The sequence below is a fragment of the Numenius arquata genome, chromosome 3 (assembly GCF_964106895.1).
Source record: "Numenius arquata chromosome 3, bNumArq3.hap1.1, whole genome shotgun sequence".
Taxonomy (NCBI): Eukaryota; Metazoa; Chordata; class Aves; order Charadriiformes; family Scolopacidae; genus Numenius; species Numenius arquata.
Window position 1 is genome coordinate 69303095 of NC_133578.1, and position 27037 is coordinate 69330131.

Consider the following 27037-nt stretch of genomic DNA (forward strand, 5'->3'; position numbering starts at 1 on the left):
GTTACTGGTGGAGATATGAAAAGGTAAGAGATCAGTAATGATTTAGCATGTATTAATATGCAGCAGTATGTTGTACTGTATCTAGAATCTTATTTATGTTGCAATCTCAGTTGAATCTCACAAAGAAGAAAGCAAGCTCATAACTTGGTTATGAGGTTCTTCACTGGGCAGCAGGGCTAAGTCAGCAACATTTTTAATTTTTTTTTTGCGGCAAACTTTTTTCTCTGTTGCCTTTAAGAAGTATGTTTTCTTGTAGAGATGATTCTGAATATGGAGTAGCTATGACTAATAGCCTGGCCTGATGGATGTGTGGGCTAAGGTTTCAGGGCATGAACTGGTGAAATGAGATAGAATTGCATCCATGCTGTACTTTGGACATAAATGTCCTCAAAAGCATGAAGGCCTACCCAGAGGGATTTTATGTCTTCTTGGAAACCCTCTGGCACTCTCTGTTCTTGGGACAGAATATCAGCCTCTTCTAGTTCATTCGTCCTTCCCCATGATGGGAAAAATAGTACTTCCCTGTTTAACACTGCCAAATTAAATTAAATTTTCCAACATGCTTAGACATATGATAAGAAATCAACCGGAGAATGTAATGTGGCAGGGATAATTTTGAGGGTTACCTAAGTGAACTGCAGGTCTGTTGCTATCTTTTTCTAAATGTATGGATTTCTTCTTGCAGGGGACAGTGAGAGGTTAATCCCAGCTTCTCTTTGCTGGTAGCAAATAACACATAGACCAATTTACTTCAGAATTAATAACAAAAATACCCCTTTGAAAGAAGGTTTTTTGACCCACCTGAATAAAGTTCCTATTGCTTGTTTAGTCTCCAGCAGAAGTTTCCTGCTCGTATTTCATGTATTTTCCTCTTTCAGAGTCAATTAAAAGAGGAAGTCAGGCATAGGAAGTGGACTGTGGTGCTGGAGGCCTGCAGATAATGATCCAGACTCTGTGAGAGGGGAATAAACCTCATTAACCTCATTACAAGTCATGTGATGAAGACTGGGAAGTGAAATTCTTTCCTTTACCACTATTTCCACGTGACAGTTGTCTGCAAAACCAAAATGAAATTCCATGATGTATTAGAAATTATGCAACAAATAATGATGTTAATGAAAGCCACAAGTGCTAAAAGCCAGCACTGTCAGGCTGAAATGAAAAGAAAAAACAGTGGTAACTGAAAGCCCAACAATAAAATGTTCCCCTTCCAAGAAGAAAATCTGGAATATCTTCTTTATTCAAAAGCTTGCAGAAAATAAGATTGGAAGGGAACTCAAAAAGTTGCAACTCAACCCAAAGGTCATACCTACCTCAGCCTAAGATACTTGTTTTAAAATCTCCCACTCTTGGAGATCTTCTCATCTCCTTGGGCAAGGGTCTAACTTTTCTTACTTAAAAGGATAGTTAACTTCTTTATTAGATATTATAATAGTACCTACGTTACTTGGTGCTACTGCTGTAAGTCAGATTCCATCTCTGTTCCAGAAAATTCCTAATGTTCACAATAGGTGACTATATTTTGTTTTCTCCCTTTTGACTTCCTTAAGCTGGTTTCAAGTTCTCAGTAAGAACTGATGTTTTTTTTATGCACCTTTTCCTCTATTTCTATTTTCCTGTGTTTCTTTCAGGTTTTTAGGGCTTGAGGAAGGGAATGTGACTGTTTTGACCAGTCTGCATTCCTGTCATCGGACTGTTTTCTTAAAGAGTTGCTGCAAGCTTAAATTTTCCTGATTTCTTCCTTGTCCATGCAGTTAGTGTATTAATTGCTGGGAAACTGTAATGCTTCCTTCGTCACTGAGCTATTTAAGAACATGCATTTTCCAGCTCCTCAAGAGCATTTCTGCATCATAGCCATGACCATGCATGGTTGCAGTCGAAGTCAGATGATACAGTCCTGAGTAGGCCACAAATGTATTTAGCTACAGTGGCAGAAACTGGTGCGGGTGGTGGTTGTTACCGAGAAGTCTGTGTCCCGTTTCCTCTGTCATAACGTCATAAGGGATCTTTGATCTGTGCTAACTGTCCTCTCCCCACAATAGACGTAGAAGAAGGATATGAGACAACCCACACTGTGTCCCACTCTTCTACTTTATTTATTTTAAGGGTTCCCTTAAGGTAGATCTGACTTGCATCTTCCTGGGAAAACCCAAAGCTGGTTTTACTGATACACTAAGGAAGGTGGGAAGGGTTAGCTGGCAGACAAAGCACTGAGCTCAGCTCGGGGAAACAAGGCATAGTTCCTAGTTTGCCTCTGACTTCAACAAAGTTATTTAATCTTTTCTACAAAGAGGTGACCAAACCTCCCTGGGGTGAAAATCAATCTGTGGACATGCTCCAGCTCTGCAGACAGACGAACAATGCATGTATTTGGGCAGATATGGCACAGCTAAAACGTCCTGTGGCAAGTGTATGGAATTGGCAAGTCCTTCATTTCCATCTCCTTTAGGATGATTGATTTCAGTGTAGTCAGATTCAAAGGGTGGGGGATGAAAAATTTAACCCCTGTTAACTGTTCTTCCAGTTCCTGGGAACATCTGTGCTGGAAAATTCAGCCAAGGACTTGCTCTATTAATCTTGGTCTTGTTCTATTAATACTGATCCTGTAAATGGTGAGGAGACACTTTTAGACATTTGGATGCTTGAGCTGTGATGTAAATCTTACCACCTTAGACTGGAGTTGCATGCAAGTTTTATAAACTCTTAGCAGTCAAGTCTTAGAAGTGAGAGTAAAACCTCTAGACTGCAACCAGACCTGAAGGTGGTAAATCCAGTTGGCAACATGTTGTTCTGTGGGGGGTTACTGGCATTTGGTTGTTCTGGGTGTCTCTGTACTCCCACTACAACACTGCGCTTATGCCTGTTAAGACCTTTGCAATTAAAAATAAAACAGAAAGACAGAAGGCACCACTTATGTGCTAGCAAAACATTTATGTTCGATTTGTTTGCAATTAAAGGCTGAGGTGTCTAAGTGATGCTTGCAGCAGAGAGTATGCTGAACATTCGTGCTCAATGTCTTGCCCATGGAAATGACCGTTTTATGGCATTCACTTGAATGCTTATTCATGTGAACTGAGACAGATTTACCACTTCCTGGAGCACTTCGTACTCATCCCCAGTGCAGCCATCAGATGGTTGAAGCTAAGTGAGAAACAAAGCAGAGTTTGTTAAGGGAATGGCAAGTGCTGCCATAATGCACTATTATGTGGCATATGGAGCGGTTAAGCCTAAACCCGTTAACTGCAATTTCCATGGCAGACCTTCAGGGATATTAGCTTTGAGCAGTCATAGATTAGGGCAGCTGAGCAGAAACCTCTAAAAATTCCCAACTGGGCAAAATTTTGTCCCGGTGCTATATGTGATGCTCAGGTGGGAGGATCTAATGGTTCCTACTGGCATTAAATACATGGAGTCACTCATGCTGATCTATATCTGGTTTTCTCTGACATATGCAAGTAAGTCAGTACAGCCCTGTTTGTATCCTCCATATGTTCTGTGCCTACCATGTAATCTCCACATTGCAAGGATTGTTAACTTGAACTTCTTTTTCGTTGGAAGACTGAGGTTGCACTTTATGTGTTTTCTTTCTTTTTCTCTCCCTCCTTAGTACAAATATAGTTGGCTGCAGAACCCAGAACCAGGACATAGGGGAGTGGACAGATAGAAGTATACTTTATTTACCCCATGCAAACAACTGGATCTGTGTAGACCAGATCTTCCATCTGCACTATACTACAGTCAGCTAATTTCTTTATGGATAAAATTATTCAGTAACATATAACAGACGGTAGATATTTGTATATTAACTGCAATGACCAGGGGAGCAGTGTCCTGATAAATGCCATCAGTGAGGAGAATGGGCTGGTATCATCTCCTTACTTCATCTTGTAACTAGCTGGAATCCTTGAAACACCCTGCTGAATGGCTGGCAGGTCTTTCACTATCTTTTGTGACAACATTTATCAAAAGCCATTTAGAGATCTAAGATCTGTACATACTCTGTTAGTCTTATCACTATATCAGTTTGACAGAAAAGTACATTTTGCCCCTTGGAAGATGTAAACATTTGGTGTACCAACTGTTACAATTTATTTAAAAAAACCCCACTAGACTAGATTTGTTCATATGCTCCAGAAGCTACACTGCAGCAACAAGAACAGTAAGCATTATATATGTTATCATTTAGACAATATTTATGACCACTTTGCACCACCAGAACAGTAGGAAATGGTGCACCTGCTGTCTTTAACTATTTTCTAACTTACTTTCTAAAAAAAAAAGTTGAAAACCCCACTATAACTGTGAGGTCAGTCGCTAATAACTCTTTAAAGGTTAGGAGAATGTAAATTATTTTACATAACGTGCAGCTGTTTCTATTAATCTGATAGCTGTTGTATCTACTGCTATTTGAAAATTGTTCTTTGGTCATATATTTTCAAATGGGAAACACTTGTTGCACATGGAAAATTGGTGAAATTGAATATATTTCTGAAAAGTTAAAATGCTTTGTCTTTTTAATGTCATGGGTTTTATTTTGAATTTATTGCTTTGATTTGTGCTACTGTGTTAAAGTCAGGTGTTTAAATTATATTATATTATATCCAAAGCGACAGTTGAGACATAGTGTTTCAGGTTGTGCTGTTTTAGTGCTGGTTGGGATGAAAAATCTCAAAATGTGTTACAAATGCCAGTTTCTGATCCATCTCTGCCTGTTGAGTCCCCTTTCATCTGACTCAATGCATCTCAAGGACCCCACTCTGTTATCAATGACTGCCTGAGAAAGGTTACCAGAATTTTGGGGGCATTTTGAAGGTCACAGAAACTAGTACATAAGCACAGTAAAAACCTGAGACCAACCGCACTGAGTCAGATCAAAGGCCCATTGAGCACAGAATGCTGTTTTCAGCAGTGCCTGAGAGTGGATGTTGGTAAGAATAGCGTAAGCAAATGTGATACTTCTGCTAAATGATCTCCAAACCTCTAGCACTTTGCAGCTCAGGGACTTCCTAGCCTAAATTGGTCTTCTTGTATTTAATAACCATCAACTGATTTATTTATTTGTTTGCATTCAACACCTTGTTCATGAAACTTCGTCTTCACCAATTTTGGCATCCGCAAAGCCTCGAGGCAAGGGGTTCCTCGGTTTAACCATGCATTGTATGGTGATCCATCTCCTTCTCTGTGTTTTTCAACCGTAGTGTTTATTTGATGCTTGGTCGTTGATGAGGCAGTAAAGGATCAGTTCCTAGGGTACATAATCGATACCCTAAAGTTTTTTTTGCTATTTTAAGTATCCATGACAGGTGTAGAATAAGGTAGCAAATACATTTAAAAAACACAATAAAATGAAATCATTGCATGAAAGTTGCTTTGTACAGGATGTTTTACACATAAGAATTTGGGCTCTTTGTTGGCACAGAAACACATCTGTTCTTATCCATAACTGTGAGCCAAACCCACCAGACCCAGTCACCAAATGAGAGATTCCTAATTAGGCAGCAGCAATGATTCTGCTGGTTAGTAGGGACCCGAATTGATGTGTTCCTAAGCTGATGGAAAGATTGCTTTTGAATCTGCCGTCAGGTCTTCAACAATGATTTCTGCTTCTTGCAGAAAAATATACGTGTCCTTGCTGTATTTAATCTGAATGATTTTGCAGGCAAGTGGGCTATGCAGTTTCATATGTGGCATTTGTGCACATCAAGTGACGTGTCACGTAGGAGTTGCAGATCTTTTTCGAAGTACAGCTGCATTACTTAAACTGGCACAGCATGGCTCTTTTCACATTGTATGGGCCAAAATCAAGCAAAAGAATAATACATTAAAAATACAGGGAGAATTGCCAAGATCTTTTTGCATCTTGGGATATTTGGAAGTGTTTTGAAATCCCTTGTAAAGTCACTTAATCAAAATGCACAAAGCATTAGGGGACATCAGTAAGGACAGGCCTCAGCCTCAGCAGACGGGGACTTATTTTCCATCTTTCATTTCTGTGAATCTGTTGAAAAGTGATTATTCCCACTGTACTTTCTGTGTAGGGTTGTGGAAAGACCTTCTAGCAGCGTGATGAAAACCATCTGTGGGCCATCAAAATGATATATTCAGTAAAGCATCTATGGTAACCAAACTGGGCAGACACCAGCCTATTTTGCATCAGACTGACTGCCCAAAATAATATAGGTGGTTTATTAGACTTGGACTTCTTATACCAAGATGCAGCCAGCATGCACCTGCAAGGTGCCCTCTTTAGAAATTACTTGATCACAGGAAAGTTCAGGCTACATTTTTTTTTCAGGAAGTTCCTCCATTTCTGAAGGTGAAATAAATTCTTTAAAAAAAAAAAAAAAGAAAAGAAAAGTGAAAAGTCTGAATTAATAAAATTAAAAAAATCCTCAAAGAAAGTTGTGTTGAAAACTTCCAGCAGTCTTTAGTTTTGGTAAAAATAAGATTGGGTACATAGTTTGGCATAGAAGATGGTGCCTTTGCTATCAGTAATTCTGCAGTGATATGGCCTCTGGGGAAAATACCTTTACATCAGGAAAGGTTCAGACCACAGATCCGAGGAAAAGGACATTTCTCTGTATATATCTCTGAAAGTCATTAGGGGTTATGAAGTTTGAAGATCATGGCTGCTACTTGCACTAGGATTTAGAGGAGGGGGATTTCTCTTCCATGACTAAGGCAGATATTATTCTAGAAGGGACCTAAATACAGACCTTATGGCAGCCACATACCTTTATAGGTGTTTCCAGAAGAGGCAGGGGAATATGGCTCTATGGTGTGTTCGCTTTCTGGAATTTCCAAAGGAAAGTAACAATATCTCCCTCTATCCCCTCTAGTTTTCCTTCAGGGAGCTCATCAGAAAGACAGCATTGGACACACCTACAGTGGGGGACTATCCATGTGGACTCTTCTGTGAGAGGCAGTAGGGTTTCTGTAGCATTAGAGCTACACCTGCACAGCATGGTACCCATGATTTGGATTTACTAGATTAGGGATTCAGTCCTATAGTATGTTTTGAGGAAGCCAATACTGCTGGCTGGTGAGAGTGTTGGGAAAGCAAAAGTAAGATTGTCGCCTCCTTCTTCCCCTAGGAATCGGAGATCACAGCAGAGAGGACTTGTTCCAGCAGAGGGAGATCTGAGCCTGTGTTGTTCCATTAAAAATGTATCTTTTGGTTTTGTTTGTAAATTCCATGTATGCATTTTGTTCTCAGAAATTTGAAGAAAGTCAAGGAAGAACCAACAGCAAAACAGCCTTTTATCAGGCTCTGCAAAATTCTCTGGGAGGAGAAGACTCCAACTCATTCATTGAAGATGCAGCTACGTGGTATTACTCCCTCGAACACTCAACTGATGATTATTCATCATTTTCCAGGGCTTTGGAAAACGCCACCCGGTAAGAAACGAATCTTATTACAACTGTGTGATTGGGGTTAAGCAAGGTTTGTTTTGCTTATCTCAAGTGTGCATTTATATTCCAAAAAACTTGAGAAATTCTTATGCAAATGAACAGAAAATGTGGAATATTATTTCATTTTCTGTGAGGTTTCCAATGTCATTGGTAAACAGAAACTGAACTGACTTTTATGCCTTGTGAAAAGTTTGCATTGTCTCTCCTGAACTGTATATTGGATTCAGACTACGAATACTTCTTTGTGTACTCTTTCACGTCAAAGTTGTCTTCGTTTGCACACTCTGCATCAACTGTTTCTAGATTCCTCTCATCCATGGGACAGCGGAAGAACTAATAGACCAGCTTCTATTTACAAAGTCACCTAATTATACAGTTAGATATTTTTCCTAGTTTTTGGAAATTTGGAGAGTGGTCAAGTTTTAAATCTTTAATTTCAGCAATTGCATTAATTTTTTATATTATGAAACCTGCAAAATATATTTCTTCACAATGTCAGGCTTTCTACCGGTGAGTATCTTTTGTAAAATGGTGATGCATTTGTGAACATTCGTAAAAGTGGCTCCCAACCCCACTTTGTGCATTGCTAATCTCCATTTTACCTATTGCAGAAAAAATCCCTTAAGCTTATTCAGGTGTTTCCTTGACCCTTGTGTAACCATTTCTGCCAGTGTACAGTGATTGTACAATGTCACCCAATCCACATTTTGCTCCCTTTGTGTATGGTTTACCATGGTGAGAGAAAGCAGAATTAAGCAGTAGGATGCTTCTGTCGGAAGTCTTCTTGTGGAGGCGAAAGGAGAACACACAATACCTGACTCTTGCCTTGTTTGATCCATGAGGACACACCATAGACTCACAGTGCCTCCCAGCCTCTTCCGAAGGAAATAGTTGTGATGAAATGTCAGCAGAGACACAAGCAATTACTTCCAATATATACACTCCTATACTTTGCATTGAAACATTGCAGGCAGGGACCATTGGGAAATGGAAGATGAGCAGTGGGCCATGTTCACACCACCTAGTACATATGCGTAGCTTCAACCCTCAATTGGGTATGGCATCAGGTTCCAGCAGTTCTGGATAACAGTCCAGTGAAGAGTTCATTGCCCTGTTGAACTAGGACTCCACAGCAGTCATGACACCTACGGTAGGCCATAAAGTCTAGTGGATATCTTCACCTTGGGTCACATGGTGGTTTGGTCAGCAAACTGTAGATTTTGCTCTCTCCCCCACAGGGAGCCAGTTTGCTTTAGCCAGTTACAGATCTTGACCTGGGGCGGGGTGGGGGGAAGGGGAGAGTGGGGGCGGGGGATGGGGGGTGAGCTCGTTTCTCTGAAAGCGGGCGAACTGAGGGCAAAATCTCCTTGCCTCCTTTTCCCTGCCTCTGTGCACGCTCAGTGGCTGAATGTTTAAGGGGAACAGATTTTCAGAAAACAAATCAAAAAACTCTTTCCCTATTCCCGTCTCTGCTTCATGAGCAGATTCATTATGAAAACTCTTTACATTTCTAAGGTGCTGTGTTTTATAAGCTGGTGGTTTGAGTCCTAATGTGCCTGTCCATGCTGTTTCACCTCTGTTCTGAATGGAGACATCATAACTACAAGCTCCTGGTATCTGCGCTGTCAGTGTTACTGCTTTCTGTCCCACTGTGAGCCTCTCCATGAGACCTTAGAGACAAGGTTTTCCTTTCAGTAAGTCTTCATCCTCCATCAGAATTGCAGGGCGTTGCTCCAGGGGAGCCTCAGGGAGCGGGAGATGAACAGAAGCCAAGATTCACTTGGAAACATCTGATCCAAGACAGCAGTGACCAAATATGTTTGGGGAAGGTTTCTGGGTGGTCCAGGTGTGCTGGTGCATTGAGGTCATGGAGTAAACAAGCCAGAACGCTGAGGGTTGAGCTTTGCGCCATTTATTGAGTCTCGCACCGTGCAGCATTTGTCCTGCCTCGTAGCCTCTCCCAGGGACAGGCCACCCATCACTGTGACATCTGAGGCCATTGCACACAGCACGCGTGGAAGCGCTGTGGTTCATGGGCATCAAAGCCAGAACTCATCTTCGATGTCTTTCCATCACCCCTGTTATCCATGGGGCTATAATTCTTTAGTCAGATCAGTAAGGTTTTAAGCCATAAAGGACTGAAAGGACTTAAATTTTAAGCCTTCCCATCCAGAGATAACTCCATAAGGAGGTGTTATAACAGAGGGCTGTCACATTTGATCACCCATGCTCAGACCAGGGCTCGGCATGGTGCAGACTCTGATTTTTGTGAAGCTACAATGGCAAGCACACCGCTGGCTTGCAGCAGCAAAGCGATGCACAAATAGCTCCTCTGGCGCTCAGGCTGCGAGCGCCCCACGGCAGCCTCACGGGCACAAGGATTAATTACCTGCTGGTTTACGAGATGAGGCAAATGACTTGGCTAAGGAAAGACCTGAACGGCTTAAAGAGTCACCACAAGAAAGCAGAAGGATGGGTAGCGAAACCAGGGCATCTAATGATAATCCTTTGCTTTAAACACTTTGGAAATTACTCCAGCAGAAAGGGAGGGGAGACGGCAGTTACAGAAAGACAGTCACCTACATGGTGGAAAAAAGAGGGGTTTGGTTCTGTTTTTTTGGTGGCTGTTTGTTTTGGGTTTTGTTTTTTGTTTGTTTGTTTGTTTTGTATTTTGTTAACAAAAAATATTACTAGCAGCATAGATGCTAACCCAAGAAAAGTTCTATGTCAGGAAGTTATAATTAATTGTTAAAGTTTTAACCAGATTATAAAGTGTAAGAAAGCAACAGAAGTGGTTGTTATAATCTACATGTATTGTGCATATTTTGTGGTTTTAAAATAATTCCACTTTTAAAATAAATTCTTTTAGCTGCAATTCTCTGGTGTTTTACTCAGGTATAAAATGAGTTTAATTTTCTTTTTTTTTTTTTTTTTTTTTTAACCTCTGGTATTCCATGCCTGTAAAAAACCAGCCTTTTCATTTTTGTGGTTACAATTTTTTTTTTTTTTAATTTTTCTTTTACTTCCCCAGAATATCTGACTTTTTTCCCCCCATAACATCAACTAAGAATCAATTTTAAGTGATGAAATGTATCTCAAAGCATTTCTCGAGAGCTAATGCTCTCCACAGACTCCCTAGTTTTGAAGGGCCATCTGCTCCTGTAAAACCCCACGCTGGTAGGCATGTGAAGAACAGTAATTTTCATTTCATATGGGTGTTGTCAACCATAACTGTCAAAGAGCATTGTGGTCAGTCAGCCCATAGCTTGTGGTCTCACAGATGGGCTGAAAATAAACTCTGCTGAACCAAGATAGTTACCCAAATAGTGCCTTTCATAATCGTACCAGTTAAATATAGCAACATGTTTTTATGCTTTTCTGGCACTGTTCTTTCTTGCCACCAGTCATTCTTTTTTTTTTGCCTACCAAGTTTGAAGGAGCAGCTACTGTTTCAGATTCACTAGACTGAGAATTGAAACCTCCTACTTCCGCAGCAGAGACGTTTGTGTGTGTTCATGCGGTTGTGGATCTATAAACACCCAAAGAGTGTGCTGAGTCTCCAGGCACATGTAGAATGAGAAGTGGTGATATATGAGGAATCATAACAAGATATCTTGCAGTAAGGTGTCCTGTTATCTGCCTGCCCCTCTTGAAACCCTTGTGCTCCTTCCAGCAACTGCTTACCCCACCTTCCAGTCCTACTTCTTGGGGCAACTGAAGCTTGGACGGTTTTGGATATATTTGTTTCACTCATACCTTTGTGTTGCAATACCTGGTGATAAATTGATCATTGAACTATCTCATTGCACTCTTCTTGTTTAACCTTTCTCTCCCAGACATACAGCTGCACTATGGTGCATTGGTGACCTCAATGCACCATATTGATAAGCCTACCAGAGGCCCTGCAGGATATATACAAAAGGAGTCTCTTACCTCTTCCAGCTTTGGAAACTCTACCCAAAAAATCACAGACATATCCAACAGTATTCCTTAAGCCAGGAAATATATAAGTCCTTTTACTAGATGCCATTGTAACCTAGTGGTGCCGGATGAAGGAGCTTTATATATTACAAGCATGGGCCCCCATAAACTAGACTAAAATGGGATTGCTTTTTTGGCCAGGATACTCCTTATGTGTCAGAACTTGTTTATTTGGTATCATTAGCATTGTTCAACACTCCATAAACCAGCAATTTTAGTGATTTCTAAGCTGTACTGGGCTCATAGAGGGTGAATGTGGTTTCCCTCAGTCCACTTGAAGGCGGAGATGTGAGCTGGTTTGGAAGATTTAAAGGTGGCTATCAATCTGCTATATATACAAGGCATATCTAGAAGGCTACCTATACAGAGAGAGGTCTGCTGGTTGTGGGGTTTTCTTTCCTTTTCTCTTTTATGTGACTGTGTCTGTTCCCTGCTTCTCCTTTTTTATCAGTGACCAGTTTATCACATGTCCCATCATAAACATGGCCAGTCACTGGGCTGCTGCCTCCAGAGGAAATGTCTTCATGTACCATGTACCTGAGAGCTTCTCACAGAGCAGGTAAGGTGATGTATTTTATTATGTTTCTTGGATTTAGAGTTTGCAAAAAAAAAGTGCTGTCTGTTTGGGCACCCTGTGGAGTAAATGGATAGATGTTGGTATGAACAGTCCGTATTAGCAAAGGAGGGACTGGGCTCTAATAGATTATTTCTCTCTCTTAGCTAAATAGGAATGCTGTTTCTGAACTGAGGCACTTCAAGTTAGACATCTGAATTAAGTTCCTCTTTTCCCGTTTGCCTACCTTTGCCAATTCCAGATAGCATTTTAGATTTCTACTCTGTATCTGATCAATCTCCCAGAAAGAACCAGAATGACGTCTAAGCCATCGGAAGTCCACAGCTCTCAAGATAGATGGGGTAACATTTTCTAAGGGCTCAACATTAATTTAACACTGCCCCCTCTTGAAGTCAGTGCAGTTGTACCACAGTTACACTGACTGGCCTCCAGTGTGGACACAATCTGGGGTTTAATCTTTCCTGCCCCAGCGCCATGACTTGTGATCAGTTGATAGACCGTCACATGGAAGGAAAAATATTTTTGAACACAAGCATTTTCAGACTCAGGCTCTATGTCACTTTTTTTTTTTTTTTTTTTCAAAATTTTCAGCAGGAGAAGCTGTATCATATTTTAGACAGAAAAGTCTAAATACCTGTGAGAGATGCAAATGCCTTGCTCCCTTGGGCACAGAACAAGCTGCTGGACAGAGGCCATTAAGAGACCTTCCTTGGTTTTGTTTTAGACCCAGCCCCTTCCAGAAGTCAGGATGAGACACTGAGGTTGGCAGAGAGTGATCAGTGCTTTGGGCTGCTGTGTGATACACCACAGTAGCTCCTGGTCCCTTGCTTGCAAAGGCTGAGAGATCAGAAACTGCAGTGACGGTAGCCCCTCCTGTCCCCTACAGTCACACATCAGGGCAGCAAAGCACACAGGGATGCTTATCTTTTAGCTGTTTCCTTATGAAGGCTCAGGGGAGGACCTGGCCCTACTAGCACCATTTGATACTATGAAGCTCCCTGCGAAATACACTTTTTTTTTTTCCTTTCCTGATAACATAGTAAAAAAGCTTTTGAAAGAAACCACCAAGATCTAGGTTACAGATGAAGGCCATTATGCTGCGCTTACACAGCTCGCTTTCTTTTTAGCTGGGAAGAAGTTAATCCTCGGGGAGCCGTTATTTCGCTGGCAGCTCCAGCGGGAGTGTTCGCAGTTTGGCTACCGAGAGGCTCAGATAAGTGACTTTTACAAGGCTCCAAATAGGGCTGAGCTATGCTATGCCAAAAATCCAGCCACACAAAAAGAAAAGATGTATTCTCAAGTTAGCTAGCAAGTTTTCTCTTGCTTTGGAGAATGGTAGTGGCCCAGTCATCTATGATAAGATCTTATTTGAAAGTAGATGAAATAGTATTTATACAACTTAGAGTCACTGGCTTTAAGGCAGCTATTTTGGACTGATGAGAATTTCCTCTTCTCTCTAGCCCTATTTAAGATTTCTCTTGTGCTCATGTTATTTGGCTCTCCTCACACTCTTCAGTGCAGTAATAGTTTATGTAGCACTTAGCTACACATTTTAATAATATTTATGTTGTCAATGGTCTTCTAAGCTAATTACTTTAAATTTTAGTACAAAACTTTTTATTTAATTTTTTCATAACCCTCTTTAAAAGAACAAACAAGGCCAGTATGCTGTCTGAAACTTGTGGGAATGTGAGGCAGAGGCTCAAAGGCCTTGGACTAAGCCACTTGCAAGGAGAAATGGGCCCAAATTGGTATGCTGCATTTACATTTTTACTCCTTTATTTATGCATAAGTACCATTAAAATAAATGTTGTTTAGGTTGCAAAGGCAAGCACTTACACAGAAGCTGCAGAATTCCGCTTGTCCATGGAGAGAAAGATCTCATTTGACACTATGACATGACTATTTATGAAATTATACCCTCGTTTTCCCAAGGGACCTCACACTAGATCCTTTGCTGAATCTACTGCAAGTTTTTTGTTTAAACATTGTTGTCATTAATTCCTGAGTGAATCCTTCCTTTATCTCCATCCCATTTTTGCCATGTAGCCTCTCTCCCTCACCTTCCCTACAGCTTTTCCCCCTCCATCTAGTATATGTATGCTGTCCTACAACCTCGCTGCATGCCAATGATGCGATGCTGTTGAGGGTAAGAGCTTTGCATGGGACAGTGGCCTTAACTGCTAAAAACTTTGGGAAACCATCAGTAATCTGAAAACAGAAAAATGCAGTGTTTGGAAATATTATTGGCGATTTGCCCTGCCGGGTTAAAACCAATGATGTACATGAAAGAGTCTTCAAGTAGAATACATAAACTAATCTTGGGGAAAGATCCGGCAACCATGTCACCAACTCCCAAGGGACTTTCCTAACCACTGGAGTAATGAGTCCTGCCAGTTCTCAAGTTCTTCTTTCAAAATTGTGACCCTTCTTAGGAGGAGCAGCAGAGGCAGATACTCTGCCAAGTAACCGACAGCTTGGGCTGGAATCTGGGACCCTGAAAACACTCCAGCTATTAAATTCCTAAATAGAAGAATCCTGTTACAGCCATTTCTTTGTCTTAATGAATGTAACATCCAACAGTATGTTTTGCACATAATAGGCATGCACGGGATATTCTGTGAGTACACATACAGGATCACGTCCCCCTTGGTGCATTGTAGCTGGAGGAACACCTCATTAGATATTCCCAATCACTTGTAGGCATTTGACAGAAAAACAATTTCTCAGCCCATTTGATGGTGAATCACATCAGGGTTTGCTGAGGTACATACCTCCGCTTGTAAAAATGGAAACTTTTATGGTATTATGTCCATAGGGTAACATAAGAGATAAAATAAGGATTTTTTGGTCTTTGCTGTCAAAATTCTTCCTAAGATGTTAGTTTACACAGGATATCAACCTTTCTCTCTTTTTGTTTATCTGTATCATAAAGATGATGATGATAATATAATTATGTATTATCTATAATAACTATTAATAGCTACCTTACAGAGGTATTGGGAAAAATACGTTAAAATACTATTGTGTTCAGATAACTGCAACAATGGAAGACTATTTAGGCTTAGATAAAATATTGTGGGTGGGGAAATGGCCATTCACTAATTAAGATAAGGCACAGTAACACATTCTCCAGTTTCAACTCTGTCATGTCTCTCATACTTTATGTGTGTCTCCCAAAATGTGTAACAGAACAGAGAATTAAAATGCAGAGATGAAAAAGTACTGGTATTTCCTCCTGTTTCACATGGAGAAGTCCCTTAATAACTCACAGCAAGATAAACAAAAGGGACAAAGGAGTCAGACAGCAAAGACAGACTCAATTGCAATGATGTCAAGTAGACAAAAAGTTGTTAAACAGAGAGGAATTTTTACAGTACAAGTCAATTAGCAAAAGTTCTCACGACTGGATGTTTCTAAAATGTATACACATACACACATTCAAGCATGCAGAGATAAAGGGGTAGGGTTAAAAAGGCCACGCTAAACTGATGTCTATGACGTGGAAAATCACCTAAACCCATGAACTGACAGTTTTCATATAGATGAATGGATCTTGCAGAGACCAAACTAATACCTCCTTCCACGTGTTTGCATTCTCCTGAGCTTGGCGTGATGCCGTGTCTGCTTTAGTCTTCAGTTCCCATTTGAGTAAGGAGTGGGATGCATAGCCAACTCCTGCATTAATGATCTGTGGTAAGAATATATACATAACTCAGATGCCATTTTCTCACTCTCTTTTTGAGAACACTTAGGCCTTGGAGTAAACATTTATTCTAAACAATGTGGGAGGAATGTGGCGGCTCAGCATTGCTTGGGATTAGTGGGAAGGGCTGGAGTATAGCTTTAGTTACAGTAAAGAAATATGTGATAGGAGAAGTATGTTTTTACAAGGATAATATTATTAATGATAATATTATTAACTGTACAAAGTTTTGCCTCGTTAACCCTTCAAGAGGTCTGGGTGATTTTTGCGTATTATGTGAAGTATCACTTCTTGCCACAGCAGCATGGCTCCCAAGTCACATTGTGGTGCCAAATGTGCTGCCTTAAAGATGATGAATAAAAATCATCACTCTGCACACTGAGGAGGCAGATCATCAGCTGCAGCAGGACGGCAAAGCATCATTATTGTCATTGAAAGGGCTGAAACTGAGACTTAATGAGGCTCTATCTTGTAGTCATTAACATTACCGCAGTAATTCTCACAAAAGCTTTTGTTAACTGTTGTGCACTGGGCAGATTCATCCAAGATTAATGAGCTGCTGCCTGTTTTGAGTCATTTTAGTTGGGGCTGTCTTTACCTCCTGACTATGCACTCTTGTATACGTCGGTGTGAGTTGTTAAAAGACTGCTCCGTGCCAATGCTCACATAGTTGGCTGGATTTTGGTGACACTTTTTATGATTCTGGTAACAGAAGACAAGAACTCCTGACTGATAAAAAAACCCCAAATGTTTGTGTATAAACCCATTCAACTATGTGAATTATTTTCATTTTCTATTTATTATATGTGCTGTGCTAATTCTGGCTGTTCTTAATATTCCTTTAATTAAAGGAAATTTTTCTACTTTTTTGATTTTGTAATAATCATATCCCTGTCCTTTAAGCTGTCCACCACTTGTTGTCCAATTGAGGCTCTCACCGTGACTGTAGCTATTAGTCCATGAGTACCAACACCCCATAGGTTGGGGCCCCACAGTGTGAACTGGGTGCTGTGGAGGCAAACAGAAAGTTATGTCTCTGGGCTTCAAAGAAACTCATCTAAACACAGAGGGCAGTTAAGGTACTGATGAGGTGGTAACAAGACTGACATGACGCACATTGCCTCCGTAGCTGGGCAGGCACCACAATCACCTTAGGTAGCTCCATACACTTGCTGCAACAACAGATTGTCATTTTTCTCTACAAAGTTGTACTCCCAATCATCTCCTAAAAGTTATTGTTTCGCCCTTGTTGAAATTGCCTCTCATCCTTCTGGCCTTATCCATTGCGTTATGCCAGCTGCAGCTATGAAAACACTCTCCCACTGATTCAACCACATCACGCCATTCTCAAGTCTTTAGATAGTTTCTGTGTTGCTAAAGGCTTGAGGTTTAGACAATTTGTTTTCTCTTCCCACAAAGTGGATTAGGGGCCTTTATCATTCAGTAGATCTTTCAGATCTTGGAAATTAACCATAAATATGCAAAGGCAAGGTACCAAGCTCAGAAAAGACAGAAATCAGCTTTAAGCAAACCAAAATTGAGCTAAAAGATTCAGAAAAGTACAAAGCAATTTTTGGAACTGCATGTGCTGCACTGGGACAGGCTGTTCCCACAAAATGTAATTTAGAAGATAAGCACAAAGCGCACATATCTAGAGAGACCTTCCTTGGTGCTCTGGTGTCTTTGGGTGGACACACCACCTTTTTAAGGAAATTCATCCATTCATTCAGCTCAGGAGTAGGCATACTGAACAAATGCATGAATTGCTGTCCCCCAAAGATGCACTCAGGTGTCAACATGCCTATTACTAGATCTTTCATACAGTAATTCCCTGACAAAACTCTGTAATCTGTGTTATTTAGGAGTTTTGAGAAGATGATAGAGGTGCCTTCTTTCTGCATTAAGATCTATATTTGGGGGTTTTTTTTCAATTAATGTGAGCTTTCAGGTTCTGGAATTTATTATCTGCTACTTAGTTTTATATTCTTCAATTGGCACAGCTATAATGCAAAGTAGAACATTGCGTGTATTGGGAATAATCCAAATGGAAAAGACACAGCAAACTCCAGGGTACTTTTGCAAGTCACATGTATCTATGGAGGTTTTTGGTACAAAGGTGGATAAACTTGGCAGTTTAATCCAGTTAGGAGTTAAGCTTTTTCCATATGCCCTAATTTTCCTAAAAAGAAAAAAGAAAAAAAAAAAGTTTGTCTTTTTTTCACATGCTTTCCCCCATTTCTTTGGCAGGACTTTGTAATGTGAGGAGACACAATGAGCCAAATGCATCCCTAGAACTACAGAGGTCACACCAGGCCTTACACTGGCTCATTAAATTTCTATAAATATCCAGCTCTCCTTTGATTATTTTTTTTCTCCCTGCAATCATGTACCATTTCCTTTTCTGAGATGGGTGGTTATATATAATTTTTTTTTAAATTATTTTTATTTATCATCGAAATGAACATTTCAGTCCAGACAAAGTGCAGTTTTGGTAGGCTGCTCCGGTCCCATGACACAGATGAGATGGTGCCTGTTAAGAGCTTCAGATATTTGATCCCATCCTGCAAAACTGCTGGTATTAATATGATGTAGAATTAGTGTAGATATGTGCAAGCAACCACATTTAGTATTTCCAATACTTCTTGCAGAAGTTAATTTAAAATCCATTTATTGAAAATGAACAGGGTTAAAATTGTTTGTATTAATGAAGATAGAATGAATTTTGGAGTGAAAATATCAATTAAATTCCTCCCACATACTATTTAAGATGTGATGTCAAGTTCTTCAGCAGGTTTAAATTTTTATTTGTGTTGGAGCTCTTGCCTAATTATCAGTAAAAAATTCTAAAGCACAAAAAGAAAAGGAAACTCATGGCCACACATTAGTTTCTTGTTCTAGACCATGTATGTTAGAAAAGTATTCTGTTAATTGTTATCTGTGCTTTAGGAGGACTAAAATATCTATCATTTGTCAATACAGGTAAAAAGATTGATAAATAAATATCCCTTTGGTATGGTCACTAATGACAAACTGGTTCTTCTTCAACTTGCTTTTTCATCCTGAGTAATTTACTGGTAACTTTGGCTGAACTCTATCTAGAGTTATGTTTATTTTGTTATTTTAAAATTCAAATTATTGGATAGCAGTGGGAAGTTTGGTATTTTGGTATTGTATAGGATGTCATTTGAATTTTGAGTTAATTTACATTGGCTTCTATCTGTGTTTTGAGTTTTAAAAAAGAACCAAAAACTGCATTAAGCCAGCTAAGAATAGAAGCTGAGACTCAAAAGGCTTTGAGATTAGTTGAAATTGTTACATTAGGAGAGTAAGGACTATTTTTAAATGAAGAAAAAAAAGAGAACCGTTAGGCCATAGTCAGTCATTAATCATCCAAATGAGTTTCCAGTATGAAATAATTAGCCAGATCTAGAGAAAGGACAAAGTTCAAAATAAGATATATGTTGTAATTCACAATGGATCACAGTGTGAGGTCTCTGCAGCCCCAGCTCTAAGTCGTAATCAGTCGTAATGTAGAATAGCATGGTGGTCTGCCAGATCATATTGCTCCGTTCTGAATGCCATGATTATGGATGGCCATTAATGACAATCCCATTTTGCAAACAAAATTTTTGAGAATTTCTGGGTTGGGAGGGTGTTGGTTTTTGATTTTTCTTGGGTTGGTTTTGGTTTTTTTGTTTGTTTTCTTTTTGATTTTTTTTACTGTTCCAAAAGCTCATGGTTAAGATATTAACTTCAACTGTTGGAAATCTGGGTTTACATCTATACTCTGTTTGATTTGGAACACGACTTTGAACCAAATCAACCAGAACCTGGGTATTTTTTTTCTAAATTCTGATCTTCTCATCTTTTACTCTTCCCTGTTGAAGCTGTTTTTTGTATGCGAAATTAGCCACAATCCTATAGAGAGGGCAATGGAGTATCTGATGGCTAAGAAATCCCTTTCTCTCTTTCTTACTTGGAAACATTTAAATGGAAACTCCATCTCAGGCTTAAGGAAAATTTTCTCAGAACCAATACCTTCCCAATTAAATGGGTTGGCACTGTATAATGAAAATTCCCAGCAAGTGATATTTCAGGGTCTGCTGTTAAATCGTTGGCTATGAAAGTCACAAAGTTTCTGATTTTACCATCTGTTTTTCTGTAAACTGGATAGCTGAACTCCAGTAGTGCCTCCTTCTGAAGTGAAGTAATAATTCTCCAAGGAGAGCTCATTTTAGTGTGAACAAAGTGGTAGGGTCTGGCTCCGGGCCTCCCCGTGGCTCAATTTACCAGTCTGTCATACTGTCACATAAGGGCTGTGAACAAGTTTCTAAAAATTTTGACATCTTAAAAAGAAAATGTATACACAGAAGATCTGAAGCGATACCTTTGCATGAAGTACCAGTCCCATGAAAATGATGAAAGCCAAGCTTCCGCGTAACTGTTATTTTTTAAAATAACAGATCTGTTCCTTGAAAAGGGACTTCTGTAGGGGAAGTTAGTTGCTATTTGTCTTCCTAAAAAACACTTTAAAAATCCCTTTTGCTATTGTCTCTGCAGTCTTCCCTTTTATCAAATTGTCCTCTGAAGTCCACCAGTTGCCAGTCTCCGCCTTTCCCCACTTAGATTTGATGCTGTTGAACCACTTATATGGCACCCGGGGGTTCCAGGTGCAGTTTGGGGCAGCTCAGGAAATGAAAGCTCCCTGTAGAGCTAGCAGTGCACAACAGCAAAGCTGCTCTTTGCTTATCTGTCATTTCTCTCTTTCTCTCACTCCGCTTTTCTTCCAGTGAAAACAGTGTTACTGCCTGCTGCTACCTTGAGAGTGCTCAGAGCTCCTGCAAGATTCCAAAATCCTTGTTTGGGTAATTCTGGCCATTTTGCACTCTCCTCTGATGATCAGAATCTGAGGGAAGAGACAGAAATGTTCCCCTGGTATTTTCCATCTATCTGCCATCTAGATGTTTCACAGTTGTCTCTGCTGCTGTTCTGTGCATGTACATATGTGCCGCTTTCCCCTCTTCACCTTATGTTTTCTTTCTTATCCTCTTATTATTGGTACTCACTGGCCAGGGTGTGGTAGCATCAACCAGAAACATTGAAAGCAGCCCATGAAATTGTAGAGTTTTGTACCACTTTATGGCTCTTTATCAAACCCATTACAATTGTACAAATAATTTCAATCCTAATAAGATCTCTGTTTAGGAGTTTGCTGAATTTTAGTCTGGGCTGTAGCCTTAACAGATTTCACCTCTAGAAACATGAGGGTTGAGCACAGTCTCATTTGGAGGAAACCCTCAGTCCCAGCTCACCGTTTCAGATTTAGAGCTAAGTTCATGTCTGCAGTGCTTCCCTAAGTGGGTACATTTGTCCCTTCATTCCATCTCAACTAAATTAATGTCCTCTATTCTATTCAAAAGTGACTCTATCGAAAAGAAAATAGCTCCTTTAAGTACCTTTGCTGCAATACTGACACTAACATTGCTGTAATATACTGGGCCAAGCAAATTATTTTTAAAGCAAAATTATTAAACTATGATCTTGCTTAATCCTTCTATAAACATTTGGGGAAGAAAAATATGCTTTAATCTTGTTTCAGTTCTACATTTTTTTGGTGAATAATCTGTGAATAATTCACTTTCCAGATGCAAAGTATTACTGAGGTATTATGATAAGACTAAGGAAAATACAACCAAAGATGTATTTCATTTAGAGGGTTGTGTGTTTGTTTTTCAAAATAGAGGCTTTGGTGCTACCAGTCATAAAATGTAAAGGAGTCATCTTGATTTCTGCCCACCTGCCCATAATGGTTTGAACTACAAGCCTTGTTCCTTAGAGGCAGTATCAGGGTCATATCAATGCTGCTGCATTTCATGTCCAAGGATAAAATAGTTTCAGTTGTGCCACCTTTAGACAACCTCTGCAGCAACTGCAGATGAAATCTTGCTGACTGAATCTGGGATTTGTTTATTCGTGCCTCACAGACAACTGTTCCTTCTCCCAGGTCCCCTGATGCTGTCTGCCTTCATGCAGCATTTAACCAAGTCAATAAGACCTTTGTCTAAATATGGGATACAGAAAACACAATTGGACCATACCAGAAACATCTCCTTCTGAGCTGTGGTTTAAAGCTATGTGTTGAGCATAATTTAATTATAATTTTATTAGTAAAAGTTGGCCACTGTTTTTCTGCAGGACTTGAATATCTTGAGTTCTGTAACCTTTGATACTAGGTCCTATGAGTGTTGTTGTCTTGCCTGGCCAGTCCTGTCTCTGAATTTTTGAAATAGTCCTTATTATATGTGTTAATTATTACATGGAATGAAACAGCAATTGTTCTTTCTTAAATCTGGTCTAGGTGATTATCTCAAGCTGTTTTGACTTGACTGCCTTATAAAACTTGGGGAGAATATACTGTATGAACCAAAACTGCCCAGCCAGCAGAGAAATTAGATTAAAACTATGTCTAAGAGAAATCTTCATAAACATCTCCTATTACATCTTTCCTTATCCAAAGATTTGGGGCAGAATCCTGGCCCCAAAGAAGTCAATGGAAAAAATCCAATTGCTGTTAAGAAGGGCCAGGATTTTATTCCAAGTCTCTGAAATAAACCATAATTAACCTTCCTTCGTGGCTGCCAGATTCCATGTCACCACTTGCTTCCACTTTCTGAATTTAATTTTAGTGAAAATCTGTACAAAACGTAAGAGGCATTTATGGAATAGCCAAGTGGATTCTCCCAGTAGCACTTGTTCTTATATGCCTAGTTAATATAGAAAATGTGCCCTGCTGTCTTCCACAATTTCCTCTTGTAAAAAATGTTAAAGGCCCTGCATTAACTTAATGGCAAATTCTCTGTGTTATTACTTGCTCTTCTTTTATGTTCTGATTTGAAGAAGTGCCACACTCTAATTAATGGTCATTAATTATTTAAAACTTTGTTTTATTCTCTGAATTAAATTAGATCTCTTTCTCCTCTAAATAAATAAATGATGGTTTTAATTATCTTTATATAAATATTTTTTTTAGTTCAGGTCAGGAGCTCTTGCTGGATATGCAGTATACTTTTGGACTGCCATTCTACCCGAAGTATGAAGAACAATTTACTGTGGAAGAAAAAAGCCTTTCATTGCAAATTATGCAGTATATCTCCAATTTTGTAAACTCTGGGTAAGTATATGATATTTAAAAATTGCTATGACTGGGGAGGGGGCAAAGAGTAGAGGGAATGTAGTCAAGCTCCTGCTCTCAAGTAGCCCCCATTTCCTCTAGCAATTTGTAATCCTACAGAGAGGACTTTGGTCAACGCTGTTGGAAACTCATGGCAAAGTTGTCAAGCAGATACCAAAGATTTGGAGTATGACACCTAGCTAGAAGTATAGGAATTTTATCTCCATGGAGCAGCTGCAAATTCTACTTAAATATGTGAGGGCTACAAAGGTTTTGGTGTTGTTTCCAGAGCTTAGTTCTAGGACCCCAATTTGAAGTCTCTTGGCTAAGAGTTCTCTTATTCCCACAAGGAAGGGGAAAGCACATGAAGACACAGTGCAACTTATACGAACTACTCTGCAAATAACCCTCAACTTTACTGTCCTGTGGCCATGCTGGAGAATGAAGAGTATCTCTGGAAAGCTAGTGTGGGAAATGTGACTTTACACACTTTTTAGAGTACCTTGGGTCGCTTTGCGACCAAGGGCTGTTGAGGGTGTTCATAAGCCTGTGCCTATACAGGTTTTGTGTACCTGTTCCTTAGGAAGTGAACCAGACAAATGAGTTACTGTCAGGTGAGACGCCATGAATGATTCACCAGTCTGGACTGAATCTGAACCCTTCTGGTCAGAGGGACTGGATACACATCTCCTTGACCTATACGATCTCCTTTTGCGTTTTACTGTTCATGTCATTGTTTTCTAATGGTCATTTCTTCCGTTTCCTTAGAAATCCAAACTACCCTCATAGTTTCTCAAGAAGAATGTCGGGAATGATGCCCCCCTGGCCTATGTATCTGCCAAATGATGATGGTGATAACTACAAGGAGTTCACTGTTTCCTTACCGACTCATAAAGGATTGAAAAAAGCAGACTGTTCTTTTTGGTCTGATTACATCAGAAGACTTAAAGCATCCACAGGTGAGCAGAGTGTTTCTTGTCATTAAATAAAACGTAAATTCTCTGCTTAGTGTTTTCCTGTGACTGTGGTCCTATTATGTCAGTGTGGAAAATTACTTTTCATAGATTAAACATCTTGTATTGTCCATCTTGCATATAATTAAGACTCTCTTGAGACTGAAAGGACGCAACACTAAACAAATTTATTTTATAGCAGATAGTGTGTAATAAAGTTTAATTTTCCTCGAGTTAGAGCTAGAGACATCTTCCTGCAGTAATGACAGAAGGTGTGATGAAGCTATATCTTCTAATAGCTTGGTCTCTATTTGCAGTCATAATATAGACTTTGACTAAACTGGAAGACTAGCTATATGGGCCTCTTTTGTCTACTGGAAGCACCTAACATCAGAATGTTGAGATTCATATGACTTAGGAGGAACACAGTAACTTCTATCCACTGTAAAGTTGTAACTGAGACTTTTGATATATCTTATTATGGATCCTGCATGCTTTGACTTCACACTAGATAAGTTTCTTTGATTTTTTTATAGCTGTGCTGCTTATTCCCCTTGTATTTCTCCTTTATCTCCATAAATTTCAATGCAGTTGTGAGATTTCTTCAATTTTTTCTTACTGCTTAGGACAGTAAGACCAACTCTGAAGAGATTTCAATCCGCTTCTCTGTCCTGAACGCTCGATTTATTCTGCTAAATAAACTCCCCTTCATATCTGTGTATCTTGTAAATAAATTTGGATAGCCTCAAGAAAAGCAAACAAAACTATCCCTTTTTTGGCAGGAAGAGATGTTTTGAATTATTCTTGGAGGCCTGCAAGCTTACAGGTGTTTTTTATGTCCTAAGGACTCATCTTCACAATGAACACAGTCCAGGCCCTCTGCTTTGGGGGCAGTTGCACTTCTGGGAACAAAATGTAGTCTCCAAGACATGATTCCACCCAGGCTATATATGCCTGACAGACCATCTCAAATGGACTGAGGCTGAGTGACACAAAACTACTATGTCTCACAATCATCAAGTTGGTGGTTCTGATATAAACACAAAGCATCAATTCTCAGGTTCAAAAGACAGCCTGAATTTTTAGTCATGGTCTTTTTTCAAAAGTGGACTCAAGATTTTGCTTTAGGCCTTTTCATCAGTTTCCTGGTATCCCTCAATGTCTTTTAAACTCAGAGGTGATATTTTGATCTCTCTGATGGCTTTATGCTGGTCAAGATATTCCTAATTTGCAAAACTTGATTCTGTTGTTTAAACAGTCCTGGGCATAACTTCTAGATATTTTAGGACTTCATCTTTCAGCATCATGACCGTGTAATGCCAGACGGAGTTGGAGTCACAGCTCTGGCAGAACGACTGTTGACCGAGCACCACGGACAGAGGCCATTCCCAGCACTTGCTGAAAATCCCCCCAAAAGGTGGGAAAGTATCTACCAGGACAGACTGCTTTTGAGATTAAGAAGGTTTAAAACCATCCAGACTGCCATAAGAACACAACAACATTTGTGTATGGGTCAGTCCAATGGTCTGCCTAGCTCAATATGCTGCCATCATCAGTGGCCAAAACCAAATAGAATCATAGAATCACAAAATGGTTTGAGTTGGAAGGGACCTTAAAGATCATCGAGTTCCAACGTCCCTTCCCTGGGCAGAGGCACCTCCCACTAGAACAGTGTGCTAAAAGCCCCATCCAGCCTGGGCTTGAACACCTTCAGGGATGGGGCATCCACAGCTTCCCTGGGTAACCTGTTCCAGTGCCTCACCACCCTCACAGCAAAGAATTTCTTCCTGATATCTAACCTAAATTTACCCTCTTCCAGTTTTAAACCACTACCCCTCGTCCTATTGCTACACTCCCTGCTAAAGAGTCCCTTCCCATCTTTCCTGTACGCCCCCTTTAGGTAATGAAAGGCTCCTATAAGGTCTTCCTGGAGCCTTCTCTTCTCCAGGCTGAACAATCCCAGCTCTCTCAGCTTGTCCTCATAGGAGAGGTACTCCAACCCTCTCATCATTTTTGTGGCCCTACTCTGGACCCACTCCAACAGGTCCATGTCTTTCCTGTGCTGAGGGCTCCAGAGCTGGAGGCAGTACTCCAGTTGGGATCTCATGAGAGAGGTGTAGAATGTTAAACATACTTGAATGTCAAACATAAAAATTTAGAGAGGGAGAGAAAAACACTCTAAAAGAGTTCAAAAAGATGAGTCAAATTTTTGAAAACAAGCCACACAGTGTGAGATTTATGGAGTATAAATTGTCAAGGAGAAGGTTTCAAAAGTACATGTCAACATGTTATTCTTCGAGCAGAAGTGAGTACACCCTGCCTGCTCTTCAAGCCAACATTTGCTTGGCCTCAGCACCATGGTAATGCAACTAGACTTCTACTAAATTCCATCTCATAGCAACCTTGGCTTGTCACTTTGCTTCAATAGTCATATTTGATCTTATCTCAACCCTTGAATACTGAAACTTTTCTTTTGACTTCTACTTAAATAGGCATCAAATCAAACCCATTTCTGCTCCAGACCTCAGCATGGGATGGTTACTCACAGATGCTTGTATTGAGGGTATCTTGATAACAATCTGAACCCACCTCTGTGAAAAAAGATTCATAATGTTCATTAGTTCAGCTAGAAGGGCTCTATGAACTTCAGAAGCTGATGGCTGAACACCTTCAATTTCTTTTTGAGAGCAGGTTGTGACAAATTCATGCCAAAGCAGTGTCATTCCATCAGTACAAGTTTGTCACTTGCATTGCTCCCAAAAATTACACTCTGCAGGAGTGGACAAGTGAAACTGTAGAATGTGTTCAGTCAAAAGAATTATTTTTTTAAGTCCCTAATCATCATGTTGATGCTTGGTTGGTGTGCCTCCTTGCACCAGAAGTAACTTGCTGTACCTCGCTTCAGAGCTGAAACACTGCACCTCTGCTGTCACCTGACTGCTCCAAACTCTGTTCCTGGAGTGCTGCCAGGCTGTCATATGGGAACTTGATGTAATATTTGATGCTAGATTTGAGAGAGCAATGCTGCAAACCATTTTTGGGTGATGTACCTTGCACTCCATCCTAAGGGGAAACTATTTGTCAGTCAGCTACTGTGGCATCCAATCTAACACATATTTTGTGGAAAAAAGAGCAGTTTCCTGCCTTTCAATAATTACAGATCTTCATGATAGTATTTTTGGATTGTATGATACACTGTTCTGACTGCCGAGTCTTGGTTGCTGGTTTGCAATTTGTGG

At 39.9% G+C, this 27037-nt stretch overlaps 1 protein-coding gene across 1 annotated transcript in view; it reads left to right on the forward strand.

Annotated features, from left to right (window-relative positions):
- TG (thyroglobulin) overlaps window positions 1-27037 on the forward strand; it is a 155906-nt gene that overhangs the window by 126569 nt on the left and 2300 nt on the right. Inside the window, exons 44-47 of the mRNA XM_074144697.1 lie at window positions 7217-7398; window positions 11846-11953; window positions 22705-22845; window positions 23614-23804. Of these exons, the coding sequence (XP_074000798.1) occupies window positions 7217-7398; window positions 11846-11953; window positions 22705-22845; window positions 23614-23804 (622 nt within the window). The remainder of the gene's footprint in view (window positions 1-7216; window positions 7399-11845; window positions 11954-22704; window positions 22846-23613; window positions 23805-27037) is intronic.